Genomic DNA, 27492 nt, shown 5'->3' with positions numbered 1-27492 from the left:
ATAGAACTAAGGCCAACAGATAGAATTACAGAGAAAAAGAAATTCTGGTTTATCAGGAGGAAGAGATTTCTACCAATTAAATCAGTCTCATAGTAGAATGAGTGGTCTTGCCAAATAATATGTATCCAGTGACTGTGAGACATGAAACAAAGGCTAGTTGGCCACCAAAACTTAGGTGCATTAGATAAAGAAATCTTAAGTTTTATAGAAATTTATATCAGATGACCTCTCAGAACCTTTCCAGTTCTAGTTCTATAAATTCCAGATAGTAACTCATCATGCTATGTTCAGTTAGCTCTCTTGGATAAAGAAGTAAAACTAATTTCCTTGGCAATGATCAGCCAAAAAACACTTTTTAGAATTTGACATTTTTCTGTGTATCATGAAAATATATACTTTTTCTGTTCCTCCCAACTCATTACTTCTTTTCCACTATTTTTCCTAAAGAAAGTGGGGCTCCTACGAAACATTTTGTGTACTTTACCCTATTCATTAATGAAATTTAGAAATTATCTTCAATAACACAGAGTATTTTATCAGAGCCAAGAGTAATCAAAGTAGGCAGCAGGCCATTATCATCTCCATATAAACAGAATACAGAGATTTTTTTTTTATAGAACACATTAAAATTCCTGACTGGTATAGATGACTTAATTAATTTGAGAAGACATCTCTATGACTTATTTGTCAAATTTACAGGCTTACTTGTGAGATATAAATGTTAAGATGGCATATAAAATACTGAAATACTGACATTAAAAATTCCACATCATCTTCAAACCTAAATATTTTAAATGGCATTTCTTCATGTTATTTGTTTCTATAAAATCATCAATAAAGGTCTTATCTGTAATAAGAACAACTCTTCCTATGGTGTGAACATTTAGCTTTTAGAACTCTTGTGTCTGAAAATGCCAGAGAATCACTATTCACTCTGCCTATCTGACAGGAAGATTGTGAAGATCAATGAAACAATTAAGCACAAAATATTGTGTAAATGTAAAATGGGTACTATCACTATCCTACACATACCTCTAACTCACATAGAGAATTTTTCATTACATTTCAATTAACTGGAATATTTTAGAAAAAGTAGAAGACACAAATACTATGAAGTTAACTGAAAAAGAACAACTAATAATAATATTAGTATTATATTATTTGGAAGAATTATGATGAGAAAGCATTGACATATGACAATCTTTAAACCTCCCTTGTGATGAGCACTGGAATGTACAATGAAAACCTCAATAAAGTAACAAAAGTCAACAAATTTAACTAATAATGTTTTTTTTAAAAAAGTGACTACTTACCAACAAGTCTTATTACATTCAATGTTGTATTGGTTAAGATGGGTGCATTCACTTTATTTAGACTATAATCTGATTTCTTCCTGCTTTTTAGAGTTTCTCTAGAAACGCTTAATACAGAAAAACAAAACAGAGTTGCAATTAGGGTTGTCAACTAGTAAATCAGTAAGTTATTGAGATTAGAATCTATCCTTCATTCACTAATCAGTTACTGAAAGTGTTACCCTATATCACAGGTGGTGATATAGAGATGATCCTCTTGTCCTTATAGAGCTTACAGTCCAGAGAGGAAGAGAAATTCATAAGCAAAGAAATAAAGTACTATACTGTATTTCTTTGATTCTAAGACATTAATTATCAACCATTAAAAGAAGTTATGTCACCTTAAAAAAACAGATGTTCCAGGGAGATTATATATCAAATGTACCAAGTATCCTGATTTCAGACTTATAAATATGAAAAATACCCTCCTTATAATCTAAATTTAATATCTAAAGTCTAAGGTAAGATGATAGAGTCTGGGGTAGGGGATGACATCAGGTTCAAAGAAAACGTCAAAGTTATATGGTAAGTACAAAAAACGGGGGGGGGGGCAATGAGTAATAAGGTCAGAGGTAGAAGAAGTGAGTGTGCTTGGAGAAGCACAGAGTTCACAATGCTAGCATGGGGAACCAGTGGGCTGAGGGCAAAGTGACAAGAAAAAAGGTAAGGAGAGGCCAGACCACTGAAGGCAATCAAATCTAGAGAGTATGAACCTAAACTTGAAAGCAAATTTTAACCAGGGAAATGACATGAACAAATCTGTACATAATAATAAAAAAAAATCTAAAATTTGTATACAAGAGGAATTAGGAGGGGGCAACACTAGATAGAGACAGTGAGCCAGGGTAAGGGGGGCTGATCCAATAATCTGGCAGAGATAATTTCTGCATGAGCCTGGATGGTAGCAGTGAAATATAAGATATTTTTATAAATTCAAGAGACCCTCTGAAGTTAGAACTGATATTGATTGAATGCAGTTCATAGTTTATATTATTCATAGTTCTTAGTGGTAAGTTAGGACACTTTAGAAAGGTAACCGCATAACCTTACCAAAAATGCAAATATATACACATATACTGGCAGACACTGTCTTATGTGTTCATTTCAGTTACAGCTTTTCTTTTAGCCAAAATATACCTGAAACCTCCAAGGAAGAAGTCTAACAGAACAGTTCTGTTCTGTTCATAATGGACCATAGATGGATTTAAACATCACACATACATAAAAACCAATGGAAACAATTTTTCCCAATTAAAATATCTACAATCACATGAGTTGCTCATTTTTGAGGAGACAGATTATATCAATCAGGGTTTCAAATTAAATAGGTACTAATTAGGTACTTTGGGGCAAAATATATTTAAATTTATCATTAAAAATTAAGTAAGTATACTAAATGTATGATACTCATGAAGTTAACTCATTTACATATAAGAATCAGGCCCATTTAATAGGGAGAAGGTGACAAAAAATTCTTATGTGATTATCACAGTTTTTGAAGAAGACAGTTTATCACAGAAACAAAACAATGAAGGAGCTTAATAGAAGGCCCAATCAATGAATATAATTAACCTTGGAAAGGTGAGTGGAGACTTTCTGTATTTACTAGACTGAGGCAGGAATTCCACATACAAAACAAATAACTACTTCCCTCTTTGAGTTTTCTAACCTACACAAAACAGGAATTGCTCCAAATGGCAATACTAATTTTATAAACCAGAAGTTTTCTGCAAAAACCACTACTCTCTAATTAGGAGTCCTCTGATGATGCTCAATCCAAAAATAAAAAAACTACATTGTCAACCTTTCAGGAATCATTTTAAAGCATATTGATTTCTATCACCTGACATTATAACTTACAGAAATATTTAAGTTTTGATTGCTTTTTTCTAACCTTTAAATAAAATCCTCTATTTAAATGCACAACATAAAATATGAAATACCAGAATACCAGACAATCTAAGAACAGTTACCTTTTCACAGGTGCATCACCCGTTTGCTCATCCACATAATCTCGTTTCAGTTCCTCAGGAACATCACTGTCGCTGTCATACTCCTGATAGGCACTTTTTTCTTGCTCATCAGATTCATACTGAAGAATACAGTATATTTAGTAATGGGCATGAACAGCCAACTTTTCTGGAGTCTTTCAACACACTAAGAGTAACCAATTTTTAAGAAGCAGTTTAGGGAAGAAAGTTCTTAATAACTTATCTCTAACTTTGCCATCAGGAATATTAACTTTTTATTTTCTCCTTCATCCATCTTAACCAGCTCAAAAGAAAAAAAAAAGGAACATGAAATACAAACATTTTATCCCCACAAAAGCTTCTAAATGTCTCCCAAAAAATCAAATCTCCATGTAAAGAAAACAAAAACAAACATCATGCTATGTCTTAGGAGAGGAAAAGTGTGTACAGTTGACTAAAAAAATTATTTTTTAAATCTCTTCTCTTCCTTCAAGTGTTTTCATCATACTTACTTCCATTTTGCTAATTCACCATAAAAAGGTTGAGTATACAATTTCTGGCACTGTGGAAATGTTAATTCAGCGTAATAAACTCTTATAACACACATGCTAATGTCCCATCTAATTCATTATGATCAGATTTAATTCCAAGGGAGCCTTAGAAAATTATATTGAGCACTGAGCAACTACTGAGAGCAAGGACAAAAATGGCGGATTTCCTCTTGAAAGGAAGGCTGCCTTCCTAACACTGTCATCATCTTTATGGCACCAAGGCCCCATGCCAGCATGGGGAGGACAGTGGAATCCATGCACAGGAAAGAAAGCAGCAGCAGCATGATTGCTTAATAGTATAAATTAATATGACAGAATCATAGCTAGCATTTCTTGAATGTTAAGTATTAAGTGCTTTCATGAATTTCCCCACTGAATCTTCAGAACTATTCTATAACAAAGTTTTTACCCCATATGCCAGTTGAGGAGACCAGTATGAAGACAACATGGAAAGAAATTGGCCACCTAATTCAATAACCAGTTTTTGAGAGCCTAAAGCAGTGTGACAGGCCATGGTAAGATGTGGACCCTGACCCTCAATGACTTACGTGATACCTGGAAAGATTAGATTACACATTAATAACTGCAAATGAGCATTAGAGGCATTCTCACCCACATGTACACCAGGTTATCCTGATAATATTCATAAAGAGGATCCGCACAAACCAGGATCTCCTAGTTATAATGACAGAGCTTCATGATTCTCACAGTACCAGAGATCCTCACTTTTGAGGATTCTGTATTTGCAAATTTCCCTACTTCCTAAATTTTATTTGTGACCCCAACATTAATACTTCGTGACACTTTCACAGTCATTCATGATTATGTAAAGAGTACGCAGAAACTTTTGAGTTATCCTTATCCAAAATGCACATTCCTAGCTGAGCGCAAACAAGGTGATGCCCTCTGCCTTCTTGCTTCAGCTTTCCTACTTAAACAAATGTGTCCTTTTCATAATGTATTTAGTGTCACATTTTAAAAATATTTGTGCTTTTTGCTGGTGATTTCCTATTTAGAATGGCCCCTAAGTGTAGGACTAAAGTTCTGTCTAGTGTTCCAAAGTGCAAGACTGTAATATGCCTTATGGCAAAAATACATGTGTTAAATAAGCTTCATTCAGGCAGGAATTCTAGTACTGTTGGCTCTGAGTTCAATGTTTAATACTATACATTAACTTAGAAGTCTTCAAACAAAGACACATATAAAACAAGGTTATACACCGACTGGTTAATGAAAACGTTGTGACCAAAGGCTCACAGGAACCTAATCCTGCATTTCACTTGGGAACGATGGTTCTGTATTTGCTAATTCAGTGTTCAGAGAAGACTTTATAGAACACCACTGCTTGGATAATGAGAATCAAATGCTATGTGAAATTTAAATTAGAAAATTATCAGTACAGAGGGATATATTATTTCAAAAATACTGAAAAGACTTTTTCCTTTCAGTTTAGTCTACTTGAGAGAGGCAAAGTGTCACTAAGAATCACTAAATAATAATTGTAAACATGGATTACTATGAAATAACTTCTACTTCACAATAAAATAATGATATACTTCATGGCAATATTTTTTAAACTGTATCTTCACCAAACAAAAAAAGAAAATGTCAAAACTAAAATACATTCAGAAATTCAACAGAATTTCATCAAATCTGAATAGTTTTCACTTCATCTTCATCAAATATAAAATAAAAATCATACAGGGCCCCTCTAGAAATGATGCAGATCAGAAGGACCCATCCAAATTAAATATTGAAAAAACACAGGTAACTGTGAAGTAAACATTCACTCATTGTAAATACAGCAACACTGAGGCTCACAAAGTTAAAATAAGTTGCTGAGGGTCACACAGTTAATAAATAATAAAGGTCATATTCATTCATCTATCTTCAAATCCTTTCCATTAACTCACACAACCTCTGGTTTATATTATGTTTTCTGAACTGCTCAAAGTATTAAAAAATTGTCTTCTAATCCTAAAAGCATCCCTGCTGGGTAACCAAGCAAGACACTACTCTTTCTCAGATAAAGGGAATGGAGCAAAATGATTCGGATGCCCAAGAGTGAAGCTGGGAAGTGCAGATGATCTATTCCCTCATCCATCTAAAAACAAATCACAGAAATATGAGTGAAGAAACTATACTCCTGCCCGATTTAGTAATCTAGTAAGAACATACAGCAATCTAGTAAGAGCACAAAGTAAACATAAAGGCAAAATGTATTGTTTAAAAGGACATTTTCAACAAAGCATGCTGTAAAGCCATTACTATATAAGTGCTATCACAGGTATTTAAGCATATAGGTAGGAAGGTGGGTAGCAAATGGATAAATAAATCTAGCTAATTACCTTGCTCACTGGGTAGAACACTTTTCAATATGAAAATCTCACTTATGTTTCACAGTAGGTTTTAAAAACACTACATACCCCATTAGAAGCCAGGACATCTTCTGTTTCTTCATCTTTGTGGTTGGCCTGGATTTCAAAGGGATTCCCATCACTACAGTACTGCTCAAACAAGGTCACTGTTTTTGAGGAAGTTGAAGCTGGCTGTTTACTGGGTGAAACTGATGGGGAACGAGACTGTTCCATGAATTTAAATTCCTGGACATGAAAAAAGGAACCAGATACCTTTTAGCAACAACAATAAAATCCAAGTACATAACATATTCCATCAATATAAATGTTGAGTTAGTGAAAAAAAATTAATCTTGATTCTTCAGGTTATTCACTTTTAAATCCTGGAAGTTATCTGAAAGCAGAAATTTGAATATATGTGCTCAAAGGTTTCCCTAAAGACAACTCTGTTGCTGATATCACTTTTTAAAAGTGTTATCTGTATCAAGCTACTTTTGGCTTGGTTTATGAAACTGCACAGAAAATTTCTGAAAATAACTTAAATTTGAATAATTCTAAACATTTTAGCATAGCAGCAAAGACCTAGCAGAAAATGGTTTTAAGCAATAAAAAGGTAACAATAAAAATTAATTGTTGTTAATAATTAACTATATGTTTTCACCAGTTAAGGTGTTCTATAAAAATACATCAAAATGTTTGTTATATTGATGTATATAAACTTTCATTTCTTTTTCTTCACACTGCAGACAACACAAATACACATGCTGAGGTCAGATGATACGTCATCTAGTTCCTATAGTTTGCCATTAATCCATTATGTTCTATTAACTTCCTATGTAATGTTGGGAATGTCACATGGCTTCTCTGTGCCTCAATTTCTTCAATAAAATTAGAGAGTCAAGCTACATACAGTAAGAGAATCACAATGCTAAAACTAAAGAGCTGTTTCCAGATGAGGAAACTGAGGTAGTCCAGATGGATTCAGGGCCAAGTTCAAGAGCACACTGCTCATTTGGAAGAGATGGAATAATCTCTAAAGTTCCTCTGAATTACAAAACTCTTGATGATTTTTCACAAAAATTTGGTATACATTTTTATTTTCTTAAAAAAAAAAAGATTTTATTTATCTATTTGAGAGAAAGAGAACATAGCAGGGGGGAAAGGCAGAGGGGAGAGGGAGAAGCAGACTTCTCGCTGAGCAAGGGGCCCAACATAGGGCTCGATCCTAGGACCTGAAGATCATGATCTGAGCTGAAGGCAGACGCTTAACAGACTGAGCCATCCAGGTGTCCCGGTATACATTTTCTTACACCTTTTAATCTTTTGAATATTAATCCCAAATTTAAAATCTTTCATATTCAAAGATAATCTTCATAAAAACTACGTTTGTTAAGTTTCAAATGATGTTTATTTTCTTTTTAAACTGCAGCTACACATTAAATCAGATCCATCATAATGCTCAAAAATTATGCCATTACTTTATAATTCTAAACATTATTTTTACAACTTTATAAATTAATGAGTTGATTTTGTTTTTTAACTGACTCTACAGGAATACATGTGTCAAGAGAACAGTATCTCAGTTGTGAATAATTTTCAAAGTAACTACTTTTTAAAACCATTGATAGAATACTTAATCTGAGATCTACTCTCTTTTTTTTAAAGATTTTATTTTTAAGTAACCTCTATACCCAGCATGGGGTTCGAACCCAAGATCAAGAGTTGCACACACCAGTGACTGAACCAGCCAGGAGCCTAAAGATCTACTCTCTTAAAAAAATTTTAAGTGAATAAGGTATGGTTAACTATAGGCAAAATCTTACACAGTAGATCTTTATCCACCTTGCATAACTGGAAATTCAAGGTAACTACTTTAAAGGAGATAATGCTTACTTGGGTGAAAATATTTCAAGTGTGTATCATTAAAAAATGTTTTATAATTATATCAAGTATATGTGCTCATACACACAGATATAATTAGATGGTTAAACACAAATTCAAATAAAATTATTTAAACAGGAATTCTAAAATCAATGTTAGAATTCTAAATAATGCTAAGGAATCATTTTATTTAAGAATTCTAAAATAATGTTGGGGCACCTGCATGGCGCAATTGGTTGAATGTCCAATTCTTGGTTTAAGCTCCTGTCATGATCTCAGGATTGTGAGACTGAGCTCTATTATCAGGCTCCCACCTCAGTATAGAGCTCCAAGCTCAGTCTGGTTGAGATTCTCTCTCCCTTTCCCTTTGCCTCTCCACCCACCCCACCCCATTGCAACACTGTGCACACTCTCTCTCAAATAAATAAATCTAAAAAAAAAAAAAAAAAAAAAGAATTCTAAAATAACGTTAAAATCAATGTTAATTCTGTTGTCTTTAAAGCATTTATTAATTCACTGTATTTACTATTTCCACATTGGGAAAAGAATATGATAGAACTGGATAAGTAAACTATTATATACAATATAAGCATAAAAACTATCCTTATTAAAAACTTTAAATCATGTATTCTTTACATGTATCTAGAATAAGAAAATTGCTTCTAAAAAAGCCATTCCTTCCAAAAGCAAATCTAAGCATACTGGACCTTCTACACAGGGATCTAAGTTTATACATTGTGTTTTGACATTTGGTATTTGTAGGGCACCATCTATCACACAAGGAGTGTTTATCTACCGATGTGTTTCAACCAAGGGAAAACAAATCAGTTAATATTTTCACAGATTACATATTCTATGAGGATTCAAGGAATCAGTTAACTAATAAAAATGAGTTAAGGGTATCGTTTATAAGTACTTCTTTTATTTCTGAGGCATTGTCTTACTATTGGCACATTTATTAGCTGGAACATAAATTAAGAAGATACTAGTTCCTTTAAGAAATGACAAACAAACAAGAAATCACAAGCATCCTGAAAATATAAGCTTTTCCATTAAAGACCATCAAAATACAACTGATTAATTTTTTACAAAACTTAAAGCAGTAGATCTTCTTCTGAAACCAAAGGAAATGATCAGGCAAAAGAGTTTTCCTTAAGTATATAAAGTGAATTTATAAAAAGAGACAGATTTTGTCATCTCTACATAAAAGCATCACTCTTATAAAAGAGGCTGGCTATTAATCACTTTTAAGCAAGGAGCTATTTCTTAATGCAAGGTGCTATTTCTTAATGATTTTATAAATGATTTTTTAGTAATATGTCGTTGTTTTTTTTTTAAAGACAACTAAATGAAAGATCCATTTGTTCCTAAGAAACACTTACATGAAGTTGCAGGATGCTGAAATTTGACTTAACAGGACAAAGCTCCCAGGTCTCATTCTCTAGAAACATTCTCAGTTCATCAAGCCGTGTTCTTAAAAAAAAGAAAAGAAACACTCCAAAAAGTTAGAGGAAGAATACACAAGAACTAGGAAAATAGAATACAGTTAGAGAATTATCATCATAATCATGATCAACTTTGAGAATCCATTCAACAACACAGCAAACACATTTACTTTTACGTGTTTTTTTTTTTTTTAAGATTTTATTTTTAAAATAAAATAAGAAGAGAGAGAGAGGCAGAGACACAGGCAGAGGGAGAAGCAGGCTCCATGCAGGGAGCCTGATGTGGCACTCGATTTTGGGACTCCAGGATCACGCCCTGGGCCAAAGGCAGGCGCTAAACTGCTAAGCCACGCAGGCATCCTTACTTCTACTTGTTAATATCATCTTTAAGAGAAAAAAATTCTCAAGTCTTTACTAAACTTCAAATCTCTCTACAATATTACAAAAATAATGAATGTACAGGAAATGGTATTTTTATTAAGGGATGAAACTAAAAGCTACTCACCAATTCACATACTTAAAATATCCCTAGCTAATCATATATCAATGCCAAAAAACAGAGAAATAATTTACAAAGTTTATGAGATCATTAATACTAATTAAAGCTTTATGCTAAATAGCAAAGATCTTAATCATACTTACTAAGCCACAAGATTAAGATAATTATCACTCTCCAAGTATATTTAGCTCAGTGCCTATCTCTACAAAGCATTTACAAATTAAATTACCAAATAGCCAGCACTGCACTAATCACTTACATCACACTGATCTCTTCTTTTTTAATGTTATTGTGGTTTACTGTCTATCCTGAATAATCAGCACATTATACAGACAGTTCAGAAAAATTACTTCCTTCCAGTTGACCCAGGAAACAAAAGGCCAGGCCTGCCCTACTTTTCCCCTTCTTGTAACAGCTTCATTGTTATTACTAATCTGCTTTTAAAAAAAAAAATCTAGGGGCAGCCTGGGTGGCTCAGCGGTTTAGTGCCGCCTTCAGCCCAGGGTGTGATCCTGGAGACCCAGGATCGAGTCCCACATCAGGCTCCCTGCACGGAGTCTGCTTCTCCCTCTGCCTGCGTCTCTGCCTCTCTCTCTCTCTCTCTCTCTCTCTCTCTCTCTCTCTATGTCTCTCATGAATAAATAAATAAAATCTTAAAAAAAAATAAATTAAAAAATAAAAAAAATCTAGATTTCTTTTTTCTTAATTCACATCTCTAAAGTAAAGAGGCAATAAGTGGGTAAATCTGTAAAAAGCAAAAGCTGCTCCAAATATTAGAATTAACAGAAGGGGACTTTAAGATAACTATTATAATTAAGTTAAATAAAATAGAGAAAAAGATGTACAAAATGAATAGAAAGGAGAATTTCAAAGAATTGCAATCATGAACAAAAACAAAAACAGAATCTGACATCCTGTAACTGAAAAATACAATGACCTCAAATTAAAAACTCATGAAGTAGAAAAAGCAGAAGACAGGATTAAAGAACTCAAGGACAGATCAATAGAAACTATATAAACTGAAGCACGAGTTGAAACAAAAATGGAAGCAACAGAAAAGATCATAAAAGATACATGAGACACAGTTAAAACATCTAGAATGCATGCAACTGAATGGAGAAGATGGGATGAACGGAAGCTTCTGAAGAGGTAATGGCTGAGAATATTCTAAAAGTGACTGTGCCCGAATCTTACATATATAAAAATTAACGAAAATGGATCAGAGACCTAAAAACTAAAACTGCAGAAGTTTAAAACTCTTCCAATTCAACAATAAAAGGACAAACAATCCAACTGAAGAATGGGCAAAGGCTTTAAACAGACATTTTTGCACAGATATACAAATGACCAATAAGCATATAAAAAGATGCTGAATATCATTAGCCATTAAGGAAATGTAAGTCAAAAACATAACAAGATATCACGTCACATCCACTAGGATAGCTATAGTTAAAGACAGACAATAACAGGTGTTAATAAGGATTTAGAGAAATTAGAGCCCTTATACAATGCTAGTGGAAATTTAAAATGGCAGAACCACTTTGGAAAACAGTGTGGTAGTTCCTCAAATTGTTAAATATAGAGTTACTATTTAACCCAACAATTCTACTTTGTATGGTTTCCTGTGGCTGCTATAACAACCCACCAGAGAATGCCTGGGTGGCTCAGAGGTTGAGGGTCTGCCTTCAGCTCAGGGCATGATCCTGGGATCTGGGATCGAGTCCCACTTTGGGCTCCCTGCGAGGAGCCTGCTTCTCCTGCTGCCTATGTCTCTACCTCTCTCTGTGTGTCTCTCATGAATAAATAAATAAAATCTTAAAAAAATAAAGATTTATTTATTTATACATGAGAGACGGGGGGCGGGGGGTGCAGGGGCAGAGACACAGGCAGAGGGAGAAGCAGGCTCTATGCAGGGAGCCTGACGTGGGACTTGATCCAGGGGCTCCAGGATCAGGCCCTGGGCTGAAGGCGGAGTTGAACTGCTGAGCAACCCGGCCTGCCCAATAAATAAATCTTAAAAAACAAAAAACAACAACAACAACAAAACAACCCACCAGAAACTGAGTGACTTAAAACAACAACAAGAGAAATGTATTCTCTTACAGTTCTGGAGGCCAGAGTCTGAAACTAGTATCACTAGGTTGAAATCAAAGTATCAGCAGGGCTACACTCTCTCCAGGGAGCTCTGTACATCATCTACCAATCTGTTCCTTCCTCTTTCAGCTTATGGTGGTTACCACCATTCTGTGGCTTGTGGCCACAGCACTCGTCTCTGCCAATCTTCACAATACTTTCTCCTGTGTATGTCTCTGTGTCTGGGTCAAATACCCCTGTCTGTGTCAAAGCATGAGAAAACTTATGTGCCACTGTTGGCTTTTAAGATGGAAGTGGTCTGGGCAGCCCAGGTGGCCCAGCGGTTTAGCGCCACCTTCAGCCCAGGGCATGATCCTGGAGACCGGGGATCAAGTCCCATGTCGGGCTCCCTGTGTGGAGCCTGCTTCTCCCTCTGCCTGTGTCTCTGCCTCTCTCTCTCTTTCTCTCTCTGTCTCTAATAAATAAATAAAATCTTAAAAAAAAATTTAAGGAATAAGATGGAAGGGGTCTTGTGTAATGACTAGACAGCAGCTTCTAGAAGCTGAGAATGTTCCCTAGTCGACAGCCACCATGAAAATAGGGATCTCAGTCCTAAAAGCCACAAGAAATTGAATTCTATCACCATCCTGAATATGCTCAGATGTGGACTCTTCCTCAAAACCTTCGAATCAGAGCCCCACCCTTCTGATACCTTGATTTTGGCCCTGTGAGAAACCTAAGAGCTGAGCATCTAGACAAGCTGATCCAGACTTCTAACCTCAGAACTGTGACATAATAAATGGATGCTGTTTTAAGCTGTTAAGCTCATGTCAATTTATTATAAAAAAATATAAAACTATTACAGTGATAAAGGTACCAGCTCCCCTGAGCTGAAGCCCTCCCATAAACTTCTCACAAAAGCAGCTTAGGGAACTCCCTACATAAAGAGTATACAGGATATAAGATAGAAAGTAAAAGTATAGATAAGAACATATAAAAATACTAAATGCATAAGAGAAGATAAATGCAGTTACAAAGTTGGTTCTTGCACTATTCTGGAAGTATATTAACCTAAAGTCAACTATAACAGAATAGGGGTACATACTGAAATGACAGTAACTACTACAGAAATCTATTTTTTAAAAGCCGAGAAAAAAAATAGTATTAAAATAAAAAATATGCATAATCAATCCAAAAGAAAGAAAGACAAAATATATATGGAAAAAGAATAACACTTTTAGAAATAAAACAGCAATATGATGGATTTAAACCGAACTATGCCAATAAATACATCAAATGGAAATAGAAAAAAAACCCAGTTCAAACAAAATACAAAAATCATCAGACTGGATTTAAAAACAAAACAAAACAAGATAACTATAAGCTGTTTACAAGAGACATATTTTAAATGTAAGGCTATAATTAGATCAAAAGTAAAAATTATACACAAACATGATTTCTTACAATTATGAAATAGGGTGGAATTTGTTTATCAAATTTTTTTCTTTACCTACTATGATGATTCTTAGGGGATTTTTCCTATATTTTATAAATTAGTAAATTAAATTAACTTTAAATATTTAGCCAAACTTGTTCTCCTATAATATTACCTGTTTCTGATGTCATTATCCTTTTTAGATACCACTGAATGTGTTTTGTTAATATGTGTTTAGAATTTTTGCATCTATGTTCTTATGAGAAACTCCCCTGTAATTTTTCTTTTTTGTAATGTCCTTGTTATTTTTTGGTATTAGTGTAATACTGGCTTCATAAAATAAGTTATGAAGCATTCCTTCTTTCTCTATTACCTAAAAGAGTTGGTGTTGATATTTCTTCCTTAAATGTTGGGTAGAATTTACCAGGGAAGGCAGCAGGTCTAGAGATGAAAATGTTTTTAAAAAGTACAAATTCAATTTCTTTAAAAGACACAGGTCTATTCAGATATTCTATATTTTATTTTGTCAGCCTATTAAGTTTGTCTTTATAAGAAATTTGGTCAATTCATCTACATTGTCAACTTTATTAGCATAAAGTTGTTCCTATCATTTTATTATGTATCTATATCGCTACCCATTTGTTGTATTCTTTTTCTTAAATTGAAGTATAGTTGATACACTATTATATTTTTAATGTCTAGGATCTACAGATACCCACTTTTATTTATTTTTTATTTTTTAAAGATTTTTATTTATCTATTTATTCATGAGAGACATACAGAGAGAGAGAGAGAGAGAGGCAGAGACACAGGCAGAGAGAGAAGCAGGCTCCATGCAGGGAACCCGATGTGGGACTCGATCCCAGGACTTCAGGATCATGCCCTGGGCCAAAGGTAGGCACCAAACCGCTGAGCCACCCAGGGATTCCCTAGATATCCTCTTTTAAAGTGCTGGTATTGGTAATTTGTGTTTTCTTTTTTTTGCTCAGTCTTGTTAGAAGTTTTATAGAATTCTATTATACATTTGCTTTCTACTTCATTGCTTTCTACTCATCATTTTCCTCCCTCTGTTTTCTTTTGTTTAACTTGTTGTCATTTTTGCAACTTCTTGAAATGGAAGGTTATGGCACTGTTTTTCAAACATTCTTCTTTTCCAAAAAACTGCACTCATAGCTAGAAATTCTTCCCTCTGCTTTGGGTAAATCTTCAATTTTGATGCCATGGTTCTTATCAGTATTCATTTAAAAAGATTTTGTAACCTTCAATATTATTTCTTCTTACACCACTGGAAATAGGTTGCTCAATTCCCAAAAACTGGTAGATTTTCTCATTATCTCTGCTATTTACTTCCTGTTTAATTTCACTGTGGTCAGAGAATATGAACTCTATGATTTCAATCCTTTGACATTTTTAAAGAACTTGCTTTATGGCACAGTGGATGATCGATTTTGATAAACTTCTTGAGTGCTCTTGAAAAAATATGTACTCTCTAATTATTGTGTCTGTGTCTCTCTAACACGCACACAGAAACACACACACACACAAATGAGGCAAATGTTATGAAATGTTAGTCAAACACATATCCTCAGTGATTTTTTTCTGCTTCCATTATCAATCACTAAAAGTGGCATACAAAAAACTCCTATGATTATAGACCTATTTCTCCTTCTAGTCTAAATATTTTGGGTTTTTTTGGAGTTATGTCAGAAGAGGCATACAAATTTAGGATTGTTATACCTTCCTAGTGAATACACTCTTATTATGAAAGTATTCTCCTTATTTTTAGCAATACTTTTTGACTTAAAGTATACTTCATCTCTTAGGAATTTCTTTAATATGAGATAAAGTACAAAAGCCAACCACACATATCATACCTAATGACAAAGCACTATACAATAAAGACACCCCTTGTCACCACTTCTATTCAAAATTCTACCAGAGGTCTTAACTAGTACAAAAAATAGAAATGAATACACAAAACCATCATTATTCACAAATGACATAACTGTATACATAGAAAATTCAAAAGAATGACCCAATTACCAGATCACAGGAATTTCAGGTCAACTAAATCAACATATTTATATGTGTGTGTGTGTGTGTGTGTGTGTGTGTGTGGGTATGTGTAAGAAACGACTGGAAACTTTAAATAAAAAGCAAAACAATTCAGAATGGCATAAAATAATACTTATACAATGTTCAAAAGCAGGCAAGACTAATCAATAGTGATATAAGTCAGAATAGCATTACATTCAGAATATGGTTCTGAATGAGAAAGGACACAAGAGATCCTTCGAGGGTAGTGGAAAATTCTGTATCTTAACCTGATTCATTTATGTGGTATACATATATTTAGAAATTTATGGAGTTGTATATTAAGATGCATGTACTTTTATATTATACCATAATAAATTTTTTTTCAAGAGAATAAAACCTTAATAATCCTCTCACTCCCCTAACTAAACTGTCTGCAATAAAGGCAGGCCTATTTTGAAAATATGGCTACAGAGAGCCTTAGGCAACATCAATCCACTTGTGATGGATCATAAGGTCATGACTAATAGACAGCAAAGAAAGGGCTCTGATTTCCAAATCTTGTTCTTTTCATTGCACCACTGTTGAAAAAACATAGTCAAAGGCAAACAGCTATTTATTTTGTGACTGTGAATGATAAATTGGTTAATATTATCCAAATTGATTCACTAGAGCTACAGAAAATTTCCTTTACATCTCTTTGCCCAAGAACATTTTTACACAAATTGGAAGATTTGCATTTTACTTTTTTCTATTTGACTCTACTAATACAGATAAAGAATGAAGTTATGATGCAAAAGCAGTAAGTACATAAACTACAAACTGCAATCAAATGCTGAATAACAGAAATGAATGCTGACATGTTATGTGAAAAGCAATCTTAATTATTATTATTTAAGCAGTTCAGGTGCCCCTATGTCTTTAAGAAACAAGACAAATAGGATACAAAGAAGCTCCTGTGGTGTACAAAAGAATAGGTACAATTAAAATAAAACTAAAAGATTTTCAAGGGCAAATATAGTAAAAAAGACAATAACCAATCTAAGAGGCATCTCAAATACGCTGACCTACAGATTAAAGGGGAAAAAAATCTATGAATTAGAACTGTGTGAAATCTAGATCTTTTAATTAACCGACAAAAGACTTGATGCAATAAAAGGTAGGGTCTAAAAACAAATGATAAAATTAAGTACTTCGAGGAAGGTAAACATTCCACTACAAGCCTGTCTTATTTATTTATTTGTTTGTTTGTTTTAAAGATTTATTTATTTATTTACTCAGGATAGACAAACACACAGAGAGAGAGGCAGACACACAGGAGGAGGGAGAAGCAGGCTCCATGCTGGGAGCCCTACGCAGGACTCGATCCCGGGACTCCAGGATCGCGCCCTGGGCCAAAGGCAGGCGCTAAACTGCTGAGCCACCCAGGGATCCCCAAGCCTTGGAAACTGATGCTCAGAGAAGAAAGAAAACCAAATTACAAAGATGGTAAAGCTAGTAAGTAGAAAAGAGGTAGGAACCCAAGGCCACTGATAACACCACACTGCCCCACTTTACCAACAGAAAGAAAACTCAAAATCAATAATAACGGTACAAACTCAGAAGAGTTAAATAGTGATCTACCCCCTATTATTATATACTATTGCAGAAGGAGTTAGTCTGATTTCAGATATACACCATGAAGACTTTGTTTTCATTTTAACCCCAAAATTTAACCCCTGTTTTATAGTTTAGATGTAAATGTTTCTACTTTCATATAATCTGGTTTACAATATTTTAAATATTAAAGATAACTTAATTTATTGGCACCATTATAACCAAGTCCCAAGAACACTTGTTTACTAAAAAATATTTCTCTTACTTTCCCAAGGAATATAGCAAAGAGAGTTATAGCAATATCTCCTATCTCGCACACATTCTCTCCTACAACATGACCTTACTACCCCCACCCCCCATCAAATTTCCCTCCTTTTGAATCTGGGTAGTCTTATGACATGCTTGTATTCAGTGGAATATGGTAGAAAGACTGAATGACTTCTAAGCCTACATCAGAAAAGGCCATGAAGCTTCTGTCTGGGTCTTTTGGACAATTTAGTGCTGTGGGAAGCCAGCTGCCATATAAGAAGTCCAAACACTCTGAGATCATCATGCTGGAAAAGCCATGTATAGGCACTCTGGCTAACAAACCCAAATGGGTAAATCCTTCTAGGCATCTCCATTAAGGTGCATGCAAACCAACCTGGATCCTCTAGACAAACCCTACCATCAGCTGAGTACTACTCAGTCACCTCAGCCAATCCTGCGAGGAGCAGAAGATTCATTCAGTTCATCTTTCCTAAACCCCCAACTCATAGATTACATGAAATAAAGATAAAATGATGGTGGTTTTAAACCCTTACATTTCAAGATAGTTTGTTACACAAAAACAGTAGTTAAAGCATAAGTTGGACATGGTAAATTTAAATCTATTTGTTAGATTGTTTCCTTAAAAAAAAAAAACTCTTGAAATCTATCATAAAAAAACTAAAACTACTGATCACTTATTTACTACCCTCTCTGAAACCTTAACCAAAAGAGCTTATTTGGCAGAAAAATATATAGGGGGAGAAAAAGCAAGTGAATTCCAGAAAATATAAGGCCCAGTACTCAAAATACAAAGATTAAATCACTTGTTCCAGGTAGAAAACAAAGAGAAGTATATGGATAATAAACTTGATCCCAGAACACACATTTTAAAGATGTTTAAAAAATAAACCTATCTTACTCAGGAAATGGGAGTTAGGATAGGTGACCTCTCCCCTCTTTTCACACCTGTTGCTGGACCTTTAGGGATTTCTGCAACATCTGACAGAAGAATGATAGCTTTGGATGTATACAACATCTGACAGAAGAATGATAGCTTTTGGATGTATAGTGCTGAACATAAAGGAATTTGGGGAAATAAAACCTATATTTTTGTAAGATGAGAATTCACATTGATAGAGACTGTGCTCTCTCACAGTATCATATAATTTTGCCCTAGAAAAAGATGACTTTTATACAACTACAATAAGCAACATGACTATACTTTATAGATGTTCCACCCAAAGAGTAAAATGTTTATATTTTCACCTTTTTAGTATGCCATCATATTTAAACCAATAGCCCAAGTGGACTCTAAGAATAATTCAGTCTAAGAATTTCTTCATTCTCAAGAGCTTTATTTGACCATAGAGGACTATGAAACAAATTATAAGCATATTTTAACACTTTCATTAACAAAACTAAAACCCAATTGATCTATATTTCATCATGTTTCACAGTGCTTTTAAACATTTATGTAGTATGATCTGGTGGAGATGATATTAAATTGGAATTTAATAGATTTAGATTCATCACTAGCTAATGTCAATTCAGTATTAGGTATATTGGCATCATTTCTAAACCACCTGTTAAGTTTATCTTGGTTTATAAAGAAAGAGATTACTTCAAAACACACTAATGGTTGGCACTAACTTTACGAAGTGATTTTTATCATAATTTGCCAAATGGCAGCTGTTGGAGAAATAATGACCATAGCCAGTATATAATAAGCTAGACTCATTTCGATACCGGGGATAGAGAAGAATACTTTGTAAAAAGTTAAGTCTTGGGGCAGCCAGGGTGGTTCGGTGGTTTAGTGCCGCCTTGGGTCCAGGTTGTGATCCTGGGGACTCGGGATCAGGTCCCGCGACGGGCTCCCTGCATGGGGCCTGCTTCTCCCTCTGTCTGTGTGTCTGCCTCTCTCTGTGTGTGTGTGTTTGTGTCTCTCATGAATAAATAAATAAAATCTTAAAAAAAAAAAAAAAAAAGAAAAGTTAAGTCTTGGGCAGCCCTGGTGGCCCAGCAGTTTAGCGCCACCTTCAGCCTGGGGTGTGATCCTGGAGACCTGGGATCAAGTCCCATGTCATGCTTGCTGCATGGAGCCTGCTTCTCCCTCTGCCTGTGTCTCTGCCTCTTTCTCTCTCTGTGTCTGTCATGAATAAATAAACAAAATTAAAAAAAAAAAAGTTAAGTCTTTACTTTTTAACCTATGCTGATATTCTAATTTACAACACAGCAAGAAAAAAGGGCAAGATCTATAGGCAACATTTATGGAGACCTTTTTGTCTAGTCACCTCATTTCACAGTTGATAGAAACATAGCCCAGAGAGTTAAATGATTTGTCTAGTGTCAGAGAGCTTGCAAACACCAAATGTAGAATAAGAACCCAAGTCTACTACCTCCCAGTCCAGCTCTCCTTCAAAGAATACTGTACAGCCCCTTCAATGGGAAATGAATTTCATAAATATTTCTCAAGAGAAGTCCATTAAAATTTTGAGTGTTTTGGAAACATTTAATAATTCATTTCTATAATCTCTAATTTCACCAAGGTGAATTGTAGTGAGGAATCTCCATCATGGTCATGGTCTAGAAATGCCCAGACCTAGCTGCCATAGATGACAGACACCTTTTGACAAGTAAAATAGAATGCAGAATGGAGACTATTAAATAAATCAGGGTAGTTTTTATTTTTTCCACCGTACACATCGTGCAATCACTAAGAACACCAAAAGATCTCCTGGTTATCTTACTAAAAGTAATCTTTGGGAAATGCACATCTGTCATGCTTTCATTCTAACAGGTAAGTGAGGCTTCTAGCTCCTTCAGAGTTCCTTATCCTTTCCCATCTATGATTTACAAACTCTTCCTTTAGTACAGCAATGTGTAAAAGCCAAGCCATCTGTTTCAGCGGGGCTTAACTTTTAACAGGAAAAAAATATACAAATAAAGGCAGTGTTAGAGTTTCATGCTGTCCCCTTATCGCTGTTTTCCTGAGGTTTAATCAATTAAACTTTTTAAAAATTTTTTCTAAACATTCTTTTCAATTCAATTACAAAACTCAAAGGCTCTACTTTGGAACAGGATCAATTTAAGTCTCTTCCAAAACATATTTAATAGTTCATAATAGCACAGAACACTTGTACTTAAATTTACTTAATAATTAATTCATCAATGGTTTGATATCTAATAATCTCTCTTCTGACATGGCACTTATTACTGTGATCAGTTATTAACTCTTCTTAACAAGGAGAAAAAGCAGAATTCAAAATATTTACTCTCCTTGGCACCAAATAACAACAACAAAATAAAAATTTAATTACAAAAATTAAAATGCATGGGTGCCTGGGTGGCTCAATTGGCTAAGTGTCTGCCTTTGGCTCAAGTCATGATTCCTGAGTCTTGGGGTCAAGCCCCGAATGCGGCTCCTTGTTCAGCAGGGAGCCTGCTTCTCCCTCTCCCTCTGCCTGCTGCTCCCCCACCTTGTGCTCTCTATCTATGTCAAATAAATAAATAAATTCTGGAAAAAAAATAGAATAAAAAGATATAAATTAAAATGATAAAATATATATAAGGGATATAGTATAGGTTCTACCTTATATCAGGAAAGGTCTAATACACAGCTCTCTCAATTTAATGCTGCTTTAAGCATACAATCATGTTGCTAATTAAACATTCTTTCTCACCTTCCTCCACTCCCAAAACCATTCCAAATCACCCTTTCTAAAGTCAGTAGTGACTGTTTTGCAATGTAATACATAATCTTGACTTTGTAACTAGATTCTGAATATCATGCCTTCTTTTAAAGCCTTCTTACTTTAAAATGCAGATGCTTGTTTTGTGCCAGTACCACACTGTCTTGATGACCACAGCTTTGTAGTACAACCTGAAATCTGGCATTGTGATGCCTCCAGCTATGGTTTTCTTTTTTAATATTCCTCTGGCTATTCGGGGTCTTTTCTGATTCCACACAAATATTAAGATGATTTGTTCCAACTCTCTGAAGAAAGTCCATGGTACTTGGATAGATCAGTGGAACAGAATAGAGAATCCAGAAGTGGACCCTCAACTAATATTCGATAAAGCAGGAAAGACTATCCGCTGGAAAAAAGACAGTCTCTTCAATAAATGGTGCTGGGAAAATTGGGACATCCACATGCAGAAGAATGAAACTGGACCATTCTCTTACACCAGACACAAAGATAAACTCAAAATGGATGAAAGATCTAAATGTGAGACAAGATTCTATCAAAATCCTAGAGGAGAACACAGGCAACACCCTTTTGAACTTGGCCACAGCAACCTACAGCAACCTCTTGCAAGATACATCCATGAAGGCAAGAGAAACAAAAGCAAAAATGAATTATTGGGACTTCATCAAGATAAGCTTCTGCACAGCAAAAGAAACAGTCAACAAAACTAAAAGACAACCTACAGAATGGGAGAAGATATTTGCAAATGACCTATCAGATAAAGGGCTAGTATCCAAGATCTATAAAGAACTTATTAAACTCAACAGCAAAGAAACAAACAGTCCAATCATGAAATGGGCAAAAGACATGAACAGAAATCTCACAGAGGAAGACATAGACATGGCCAACAAGCACATGAGAAAATGCTCTGCATCACTTGCCATCAGGGAAATACAAATCAACACCACAATGAGATACCGCCTCACACCAGTGAGAATGGGGAAAATGAACAAGACAGGAAACAACAAATGTTGGAGAGGATGTGGAGAAAGGGGAACCCTCTTGCACTGCTGGTGGGAATGTGAACTGGTACAGCCACTCTGGAAAACTGTGTGGAGGTTCCTCAGAGAGTTAAAAACAGATCTGCCCTGCGACCCAGCAATTGCACTGCTGGGGATTTACCACAAAGATACAGATGCAGTGAAATGCCGGAACACCTGCACCCCAATGTTTATAGCAGCAATGTCCACAACAGCCAAAATGTGGAAGGAGCCTCGGTGTCCATCAAAAGATGAATGGATAAAGAAGATGTGGTATATGTATACAATGGAATATTACTCAGCCATTAGAAATGACAAATACCCACCATTTGCTTCGATGTGGATGGAACTGGAGGGTATTATGCTGAGTGAAATAAGTCAATCGGAGAAGGACAAACATTATATGGTCTCATTCATTTGGGAAATATAATAATTAGTGAAAGGGAATAAAGGGAAAGGAGAAAAATGAGTGAAAATATCAGTGAGGATGACAAAACATGAGAGACACCTAACTCTGGGAAACGAACAAGGGGTAGTGGAAAGGGAGGTGGATGGGGGGTGATGGGCACTGAGGGGGGCACTTGGTGGGATGAGCACTGGGTGTTATGCTAAATGTTGACAAATTGAACTCCAATAAAAAAAATTTTTTTTAAGAAAAATTAAAAAATAAATAAATAAAATGCAGATGCTTTAAGTAATCCCTCAGTGAATGCTGCTTCTACTGATCTAACTTCCTTACTAGCCCACACCGTAGAGGATAGTGGCCAAATTCTTCTGGTGAACTCTGCAATAATAATCATCTTTCACCCATAAAGAAATTGGTTCAATATTTAGTTCAACATTTTGAGACTCTCAAGATAAGCAACCTATCAAAATTTACAATAAATAAGGAGAATATTTTATAATATTTTTGGCAAAAAAAAATAAGTCCTTCACCATAGCAAAAAGAACTACAAAGGACAAATTCTTTCAAATTCAAAAGTAATTGTTTTAAACTAATTAATGCTATAAGGTTTAAGCATTAGACATATTAAGTTTATTACCTAAGTAAGTCTGTTCATATTTTATTAGAGTTCTTACCTATGGTAGTTCTTAAAATAATTGACACTTTGTTTTCTAATGGATTCTTGCAAAACTTCAGATTTGCTACCACAAAATTCTTCTCCAACTTGCATCAACCTAGGTGGATAAAAAGATTTATATAAATTTAGCAACATCCTTATTACAGAACAAAAGTAGTCCAGGTCATCTTTCTTCAAAGGTAACAAACCATAAAAATGGTTGTTTGGAGAAATTCTAAAGTTCACAAATTCACTATAGTTCACAGACATCTGAAGGGCAGAAATATTTAAACACACACACTCCCAGCAGAAATTTGATTATGAATGTTCAAATGTCTTCATTTCCATGAAAAAGTTATATGTGATAACTCACTGACTCATGATTTCTTTGATTATCATGTTTGAATAAACCGAAGTAAAGAATAAAACAAGATCTCACATAGTACCTGCTGATTATATCCAAAACAAAGATGAAATCATCATATTTAAATATAGACAAATCTGTTCCAAGCAAGTAGGTTTTTACTTTTAGCTGAACATCCTATAAAACAAAACAAAAAAATATTTCAAGCCCAAATATAGAATGTAAGTTCCCAGAACCATTTATTCTACAGTTATACATTAAAATGAGACAGAAATACATTCTTAAGAATATACATTTAGGCAAATAACCAATATCCTTACAGTGATATCACAGAGACAATCCCATAACATCAGATATAAAAACAGTAATGGCAATAATCATTACTATTAATACATACACATATGCAAGATAAAAATTATATCCTTGTGTTGGATATGAAGATAAAAATCATCATCATTTATGTGTGACTTGGTAGGCTAGAAACCTCAAAATAACCAAATCAAAAATAATTAAAATAATCAATTAAAAAATAATTAGAATTAATAACTCTGGGAAGTGATTATGTGCAATACATAAAAAATAAGTTTTCATGTACTTCTACTGTAGTATCTTAAAATAAAAGAGACTTCATTTAAAATGAATATTTTTTTTAAGATTTTTTTTTAATTTTTATTTATTTATGATAGTCACACAGATAGAGAGAGAGAGAGAAGCAGAGACATAGGCAGAGGGAGAAGTAGGCTCCATGCACCGGGAGCCCGACGTGGGATTCGATCCCGGGTCTCCAGGATCTTGCCCTGGGCCAAAGGCAGGCACTAAACCGCTGTGCCACCCAGGGATCCCTAAAATGAATATTAAAAATATACTTAGGAATAATTTTAATTGGCAACATTAGGCCTAAATAACTAACAATTCTAACAGGATACAAAAGAAATTTCAATAAAATGAGAGTCAAGGGACTGAATGAGTGTAAAGATGTCAACTTTTCCAAGTTAACTTAGGGGTTCAGTGAATTTCTAACCAAAATCACAAAAAACTTCTCCTATGAATAATCATTCTAAAATTCACTGGAAATATAAATAAGGCAGTAACCTCTTTTTAAATTATAAAGCTTCAGAAAGACAAAATAAAAGTTATAAGTGATGTTGAAAGACTTTTTCTACCTGTATTAAATATATTAAAAACTTTTTTTAAAAGAAGAATACTATCAGTTCCCAAATAATCAACAAAATAGGACAAACAACTCAGAAATAGTGCTAATATATATACAAGAGCTTAATAAACAGCAGTAAAAACTACTGCTTGCTGATTATTTACTCTTTGTCAGCATTATGCTAAGAACTTTACATATTATCTTTAATCCTAAAACAGCTCTGTTGAGCAGGCATTTACTATCCTCCTAAGAGAAGAAAAACCGCAAATAGGTCAAGTAATTGCCTAAATTCACATGCCCCATGAATGACAAGGCTAAGACTGGAATCCGGATCTCCCTGCCTTCAGTCTCCTTTTCCCAAGGAGGCATCACAGACAGAGACAAGAAAAAAGATTATTCAGAAAGTAGCAAAGGGAAAACTAACTAGATTTGGGGTAAAAAACTCCTCTCTCCTTCCTTTATATCACATATCAAAAGACAGATAAATGGATTAAATGTTTTTGTATGTTTGTAAAACATTAAAAATTAATCCAATAAAGCAAAAATATTTTCCGAGTATTTATTAAATGTCCTACACAGTACTCTAGGTATTAGGGAGATAGCAATTAATAGAAAGTTTAGATAAACATCTATAATTACCAGATGAATATTGATCTGAGCTTTACATAGGAAAAAGTATTTTAAGAATAAATATAGCACAGATATTGAATTCAATTTGGAAGAGGTAAGTCTGGGCTCAAAACAGAAGTAAAACTGCTGCCCAGTCATGCCCCTCAGCCCAACTCCTGGGGAGTTGCCACCACTGCTGGGGAAGAAGGCCAAGATCCAAATGAACAGAGCAGTTGAGAAAACTGTTTGTTGGTGGTTTGAGTTTTGAAGCTACAGATGATAGTTTAAGAGAACATTCTAAAAAATGGAGCACACTTACAGATTGTGCGGTGATGAGAGACTTCCCCAAACAAAATGTTGCGGGGTTTTGGTTTTGTGACTTACTCTTGTGTTGAAGAGATGGATGCAGGATTGTGTGCTCAACTACACAAGGTTGATGGTCCTGTAGTCAAACCAAAGAGAGCTGTTTCTAGAGAGGATTCTGTAAAGCCTGGTGCCCATCTTACACTGAAGAAAATTGTCATTGATGGTATTAAAGAAGATACAGAAGAATATAATTTGAGAGACTACTTTGAAATGTATGGCAAGATGGAAACCATCGAAGTTATGGAAGACAGGCAGAGTGGAAAAAAGAGGATTTGCTTTTGTAACTTTTGATGATCATGATAGAGCTGATCAAATTGTTCAGAAGTACCACACTATCAATGGGTATAACTGTGAAGTGAATTTCTTATTCTTTATAAATAAGAAATGCCATCTGCTGGATCACAAGACATCATGAAGGTGGATCTGGTAACATTATGGGTTGTGGTGGAAACTTCTATGGAAGAGGAGGCTATGGTGCCACGTAAAGGTGGTGGCAGCAGAGGTAGTTATGGAAGAGGTGATAGTGGATATAATGGATTTGGAGATGATGGTGATAACTATGATGGCAGTCCTGGTTATAGAAGTAGAGGAAGCTACGGTGGATATGAGCACCAAGGAGGTGGATATGGTGGCAGTGGTAGAAGATATGATGATTATAATGAAGAAGGAAATTTTGGAGGTAACTACATTGGTGGTGGGAATCATAATGATTTTGGAAATTATAGTGGACAACAGTAATCAAATCATGGACCCATGAAGGGGGGCAATTTTGGTGGAAGAAGCTCAGGCAGTCCCTATGGTGGTAGTTATGGATCTGGTGGTGGAAGTGGTGGATACGGTAGCAGAAGGCTCTAAAACAATTCAGAAAAATGGACTACGGATCTTAGCAGGAGAGAGTGAAGAGCTGTCAGGAAAGCTGCAGGTTACTTTGAGACAGTTGTCCCAAATACATTAGAGGAACTGTAAAAAAATGCCATAGAGGGAACAATGATCCATAGTAAGAAAAGTTACTACAGCTTTAACAGGAAAGCCTGCTGCTCAGGACTGCCATAGGTCCAGTTTGCAAAAAGTGCAGCTATTGATTAATGCAATGTAGTGTCCATTAGATGTACATTTCTGAGCCCTTATACTGTTGTAGCTTTTTCTTTTTCTTTTCCTTTTTGTTACATCAAGTATATAGCCCTGTAAATTGTGGTAACAGTACCAGGAAAAAAAATAAAGGAATTTTTAATTAAAAAAAAAAGAAAAAGAAATTTACCATAAGTCACAAAGAATAAAGGTTATGGTTTGACCTCATAAAAATGGTGATCATCTGCACACTGAAAATATAATAAGTGAAAATATATGATTGCATACAAAAGATTACTCATTATCACATAGATCATTTAGAATTTATAAACAAAAAATGAGTAAATAATTCATCAATCAATAATTAATGGATTTTTAAATGTTTAGCTTCTCTAACAAAGAAGTATGAATTAAAACGCTAATAAAAATAGTAATAAAAAAGCAAAACACTAATAAAAATATAAACAGATTTAATTGCCCAATTAAAAGATAAAGTCTCTGTCTCAAAATAACATTTCTTTTATATTTATAGAGGATACAACTAAAACATGATCCAAAAGCATTTAAAATAAAGGGACAGTCAAAGAAAAAAAGGAACAAAATAAACACAGCAATGGTAATAATAAAGCAAACTAGAATTCACAGCAAAATGCCTCAGGACAAAAGAACTGTATGTTTTTTTTTTAAATTAATGAAGGGAATT

The 27492-nt window shown here is 34.5% G+C and overlaps 1 protein-coding gene across 6 annotated transcripts in view; it reads right to left on the bottom strand.

Moving 5' to 3' along the window:
* The window catches only part of VPS50 (VPS50 subunit of EARP/GARPII complex), a 132847-nt gene that overhangs the window by 36827 nt on the left and 68528 nt on the right, over nt 1-27492 (bottom strand). For all 6 annotated transcript variants that reach the window (XM_049093547.1, XM_049093546.1, XM_049093544.1 and 3 more), the window contains 6 exons: nt 23676-23770; nt 23249-23347; nt 9494-9584; nt 6300-6476; nt 3326-3444; nt 1314-1420 (listed from right to left, as the gene is read on the bottom strand). In XM_049093547.1, coding sequence (XP_048949504.1) covers nt 1314-1420; nt 3326-3444; nt 6300-6476; nt 9494-9584; nt 23249-23347; nt 23676-23770 — 688 coding nt within the window. The remainder of the gene's footprint in view (nt 1-1313; nt 1421-3325; nt 3445-6299; nt 6477-9493; nt 9585-23248; nt 23348-23675; nt 23771-27492) is intronic.

The sequence above is a fragment of the Canis lupus genome, chromosome 14 (genome assembly GCF_003254725.2).
Source record: "Canis lupus dingo isolate Sandy chromosome 14, ASM325472v2, whole genome shotgun sequence".
Classification (NCBI taxonomy): domain Eukaryota; kingdom Metazoa; phylum Chordata; class Mammalia; order Carnivora; family Canidae; genus Canis; species Canis lupus.
This window is presented reverse-complemented; position numbering and strand designations above follow the sequence as displayed.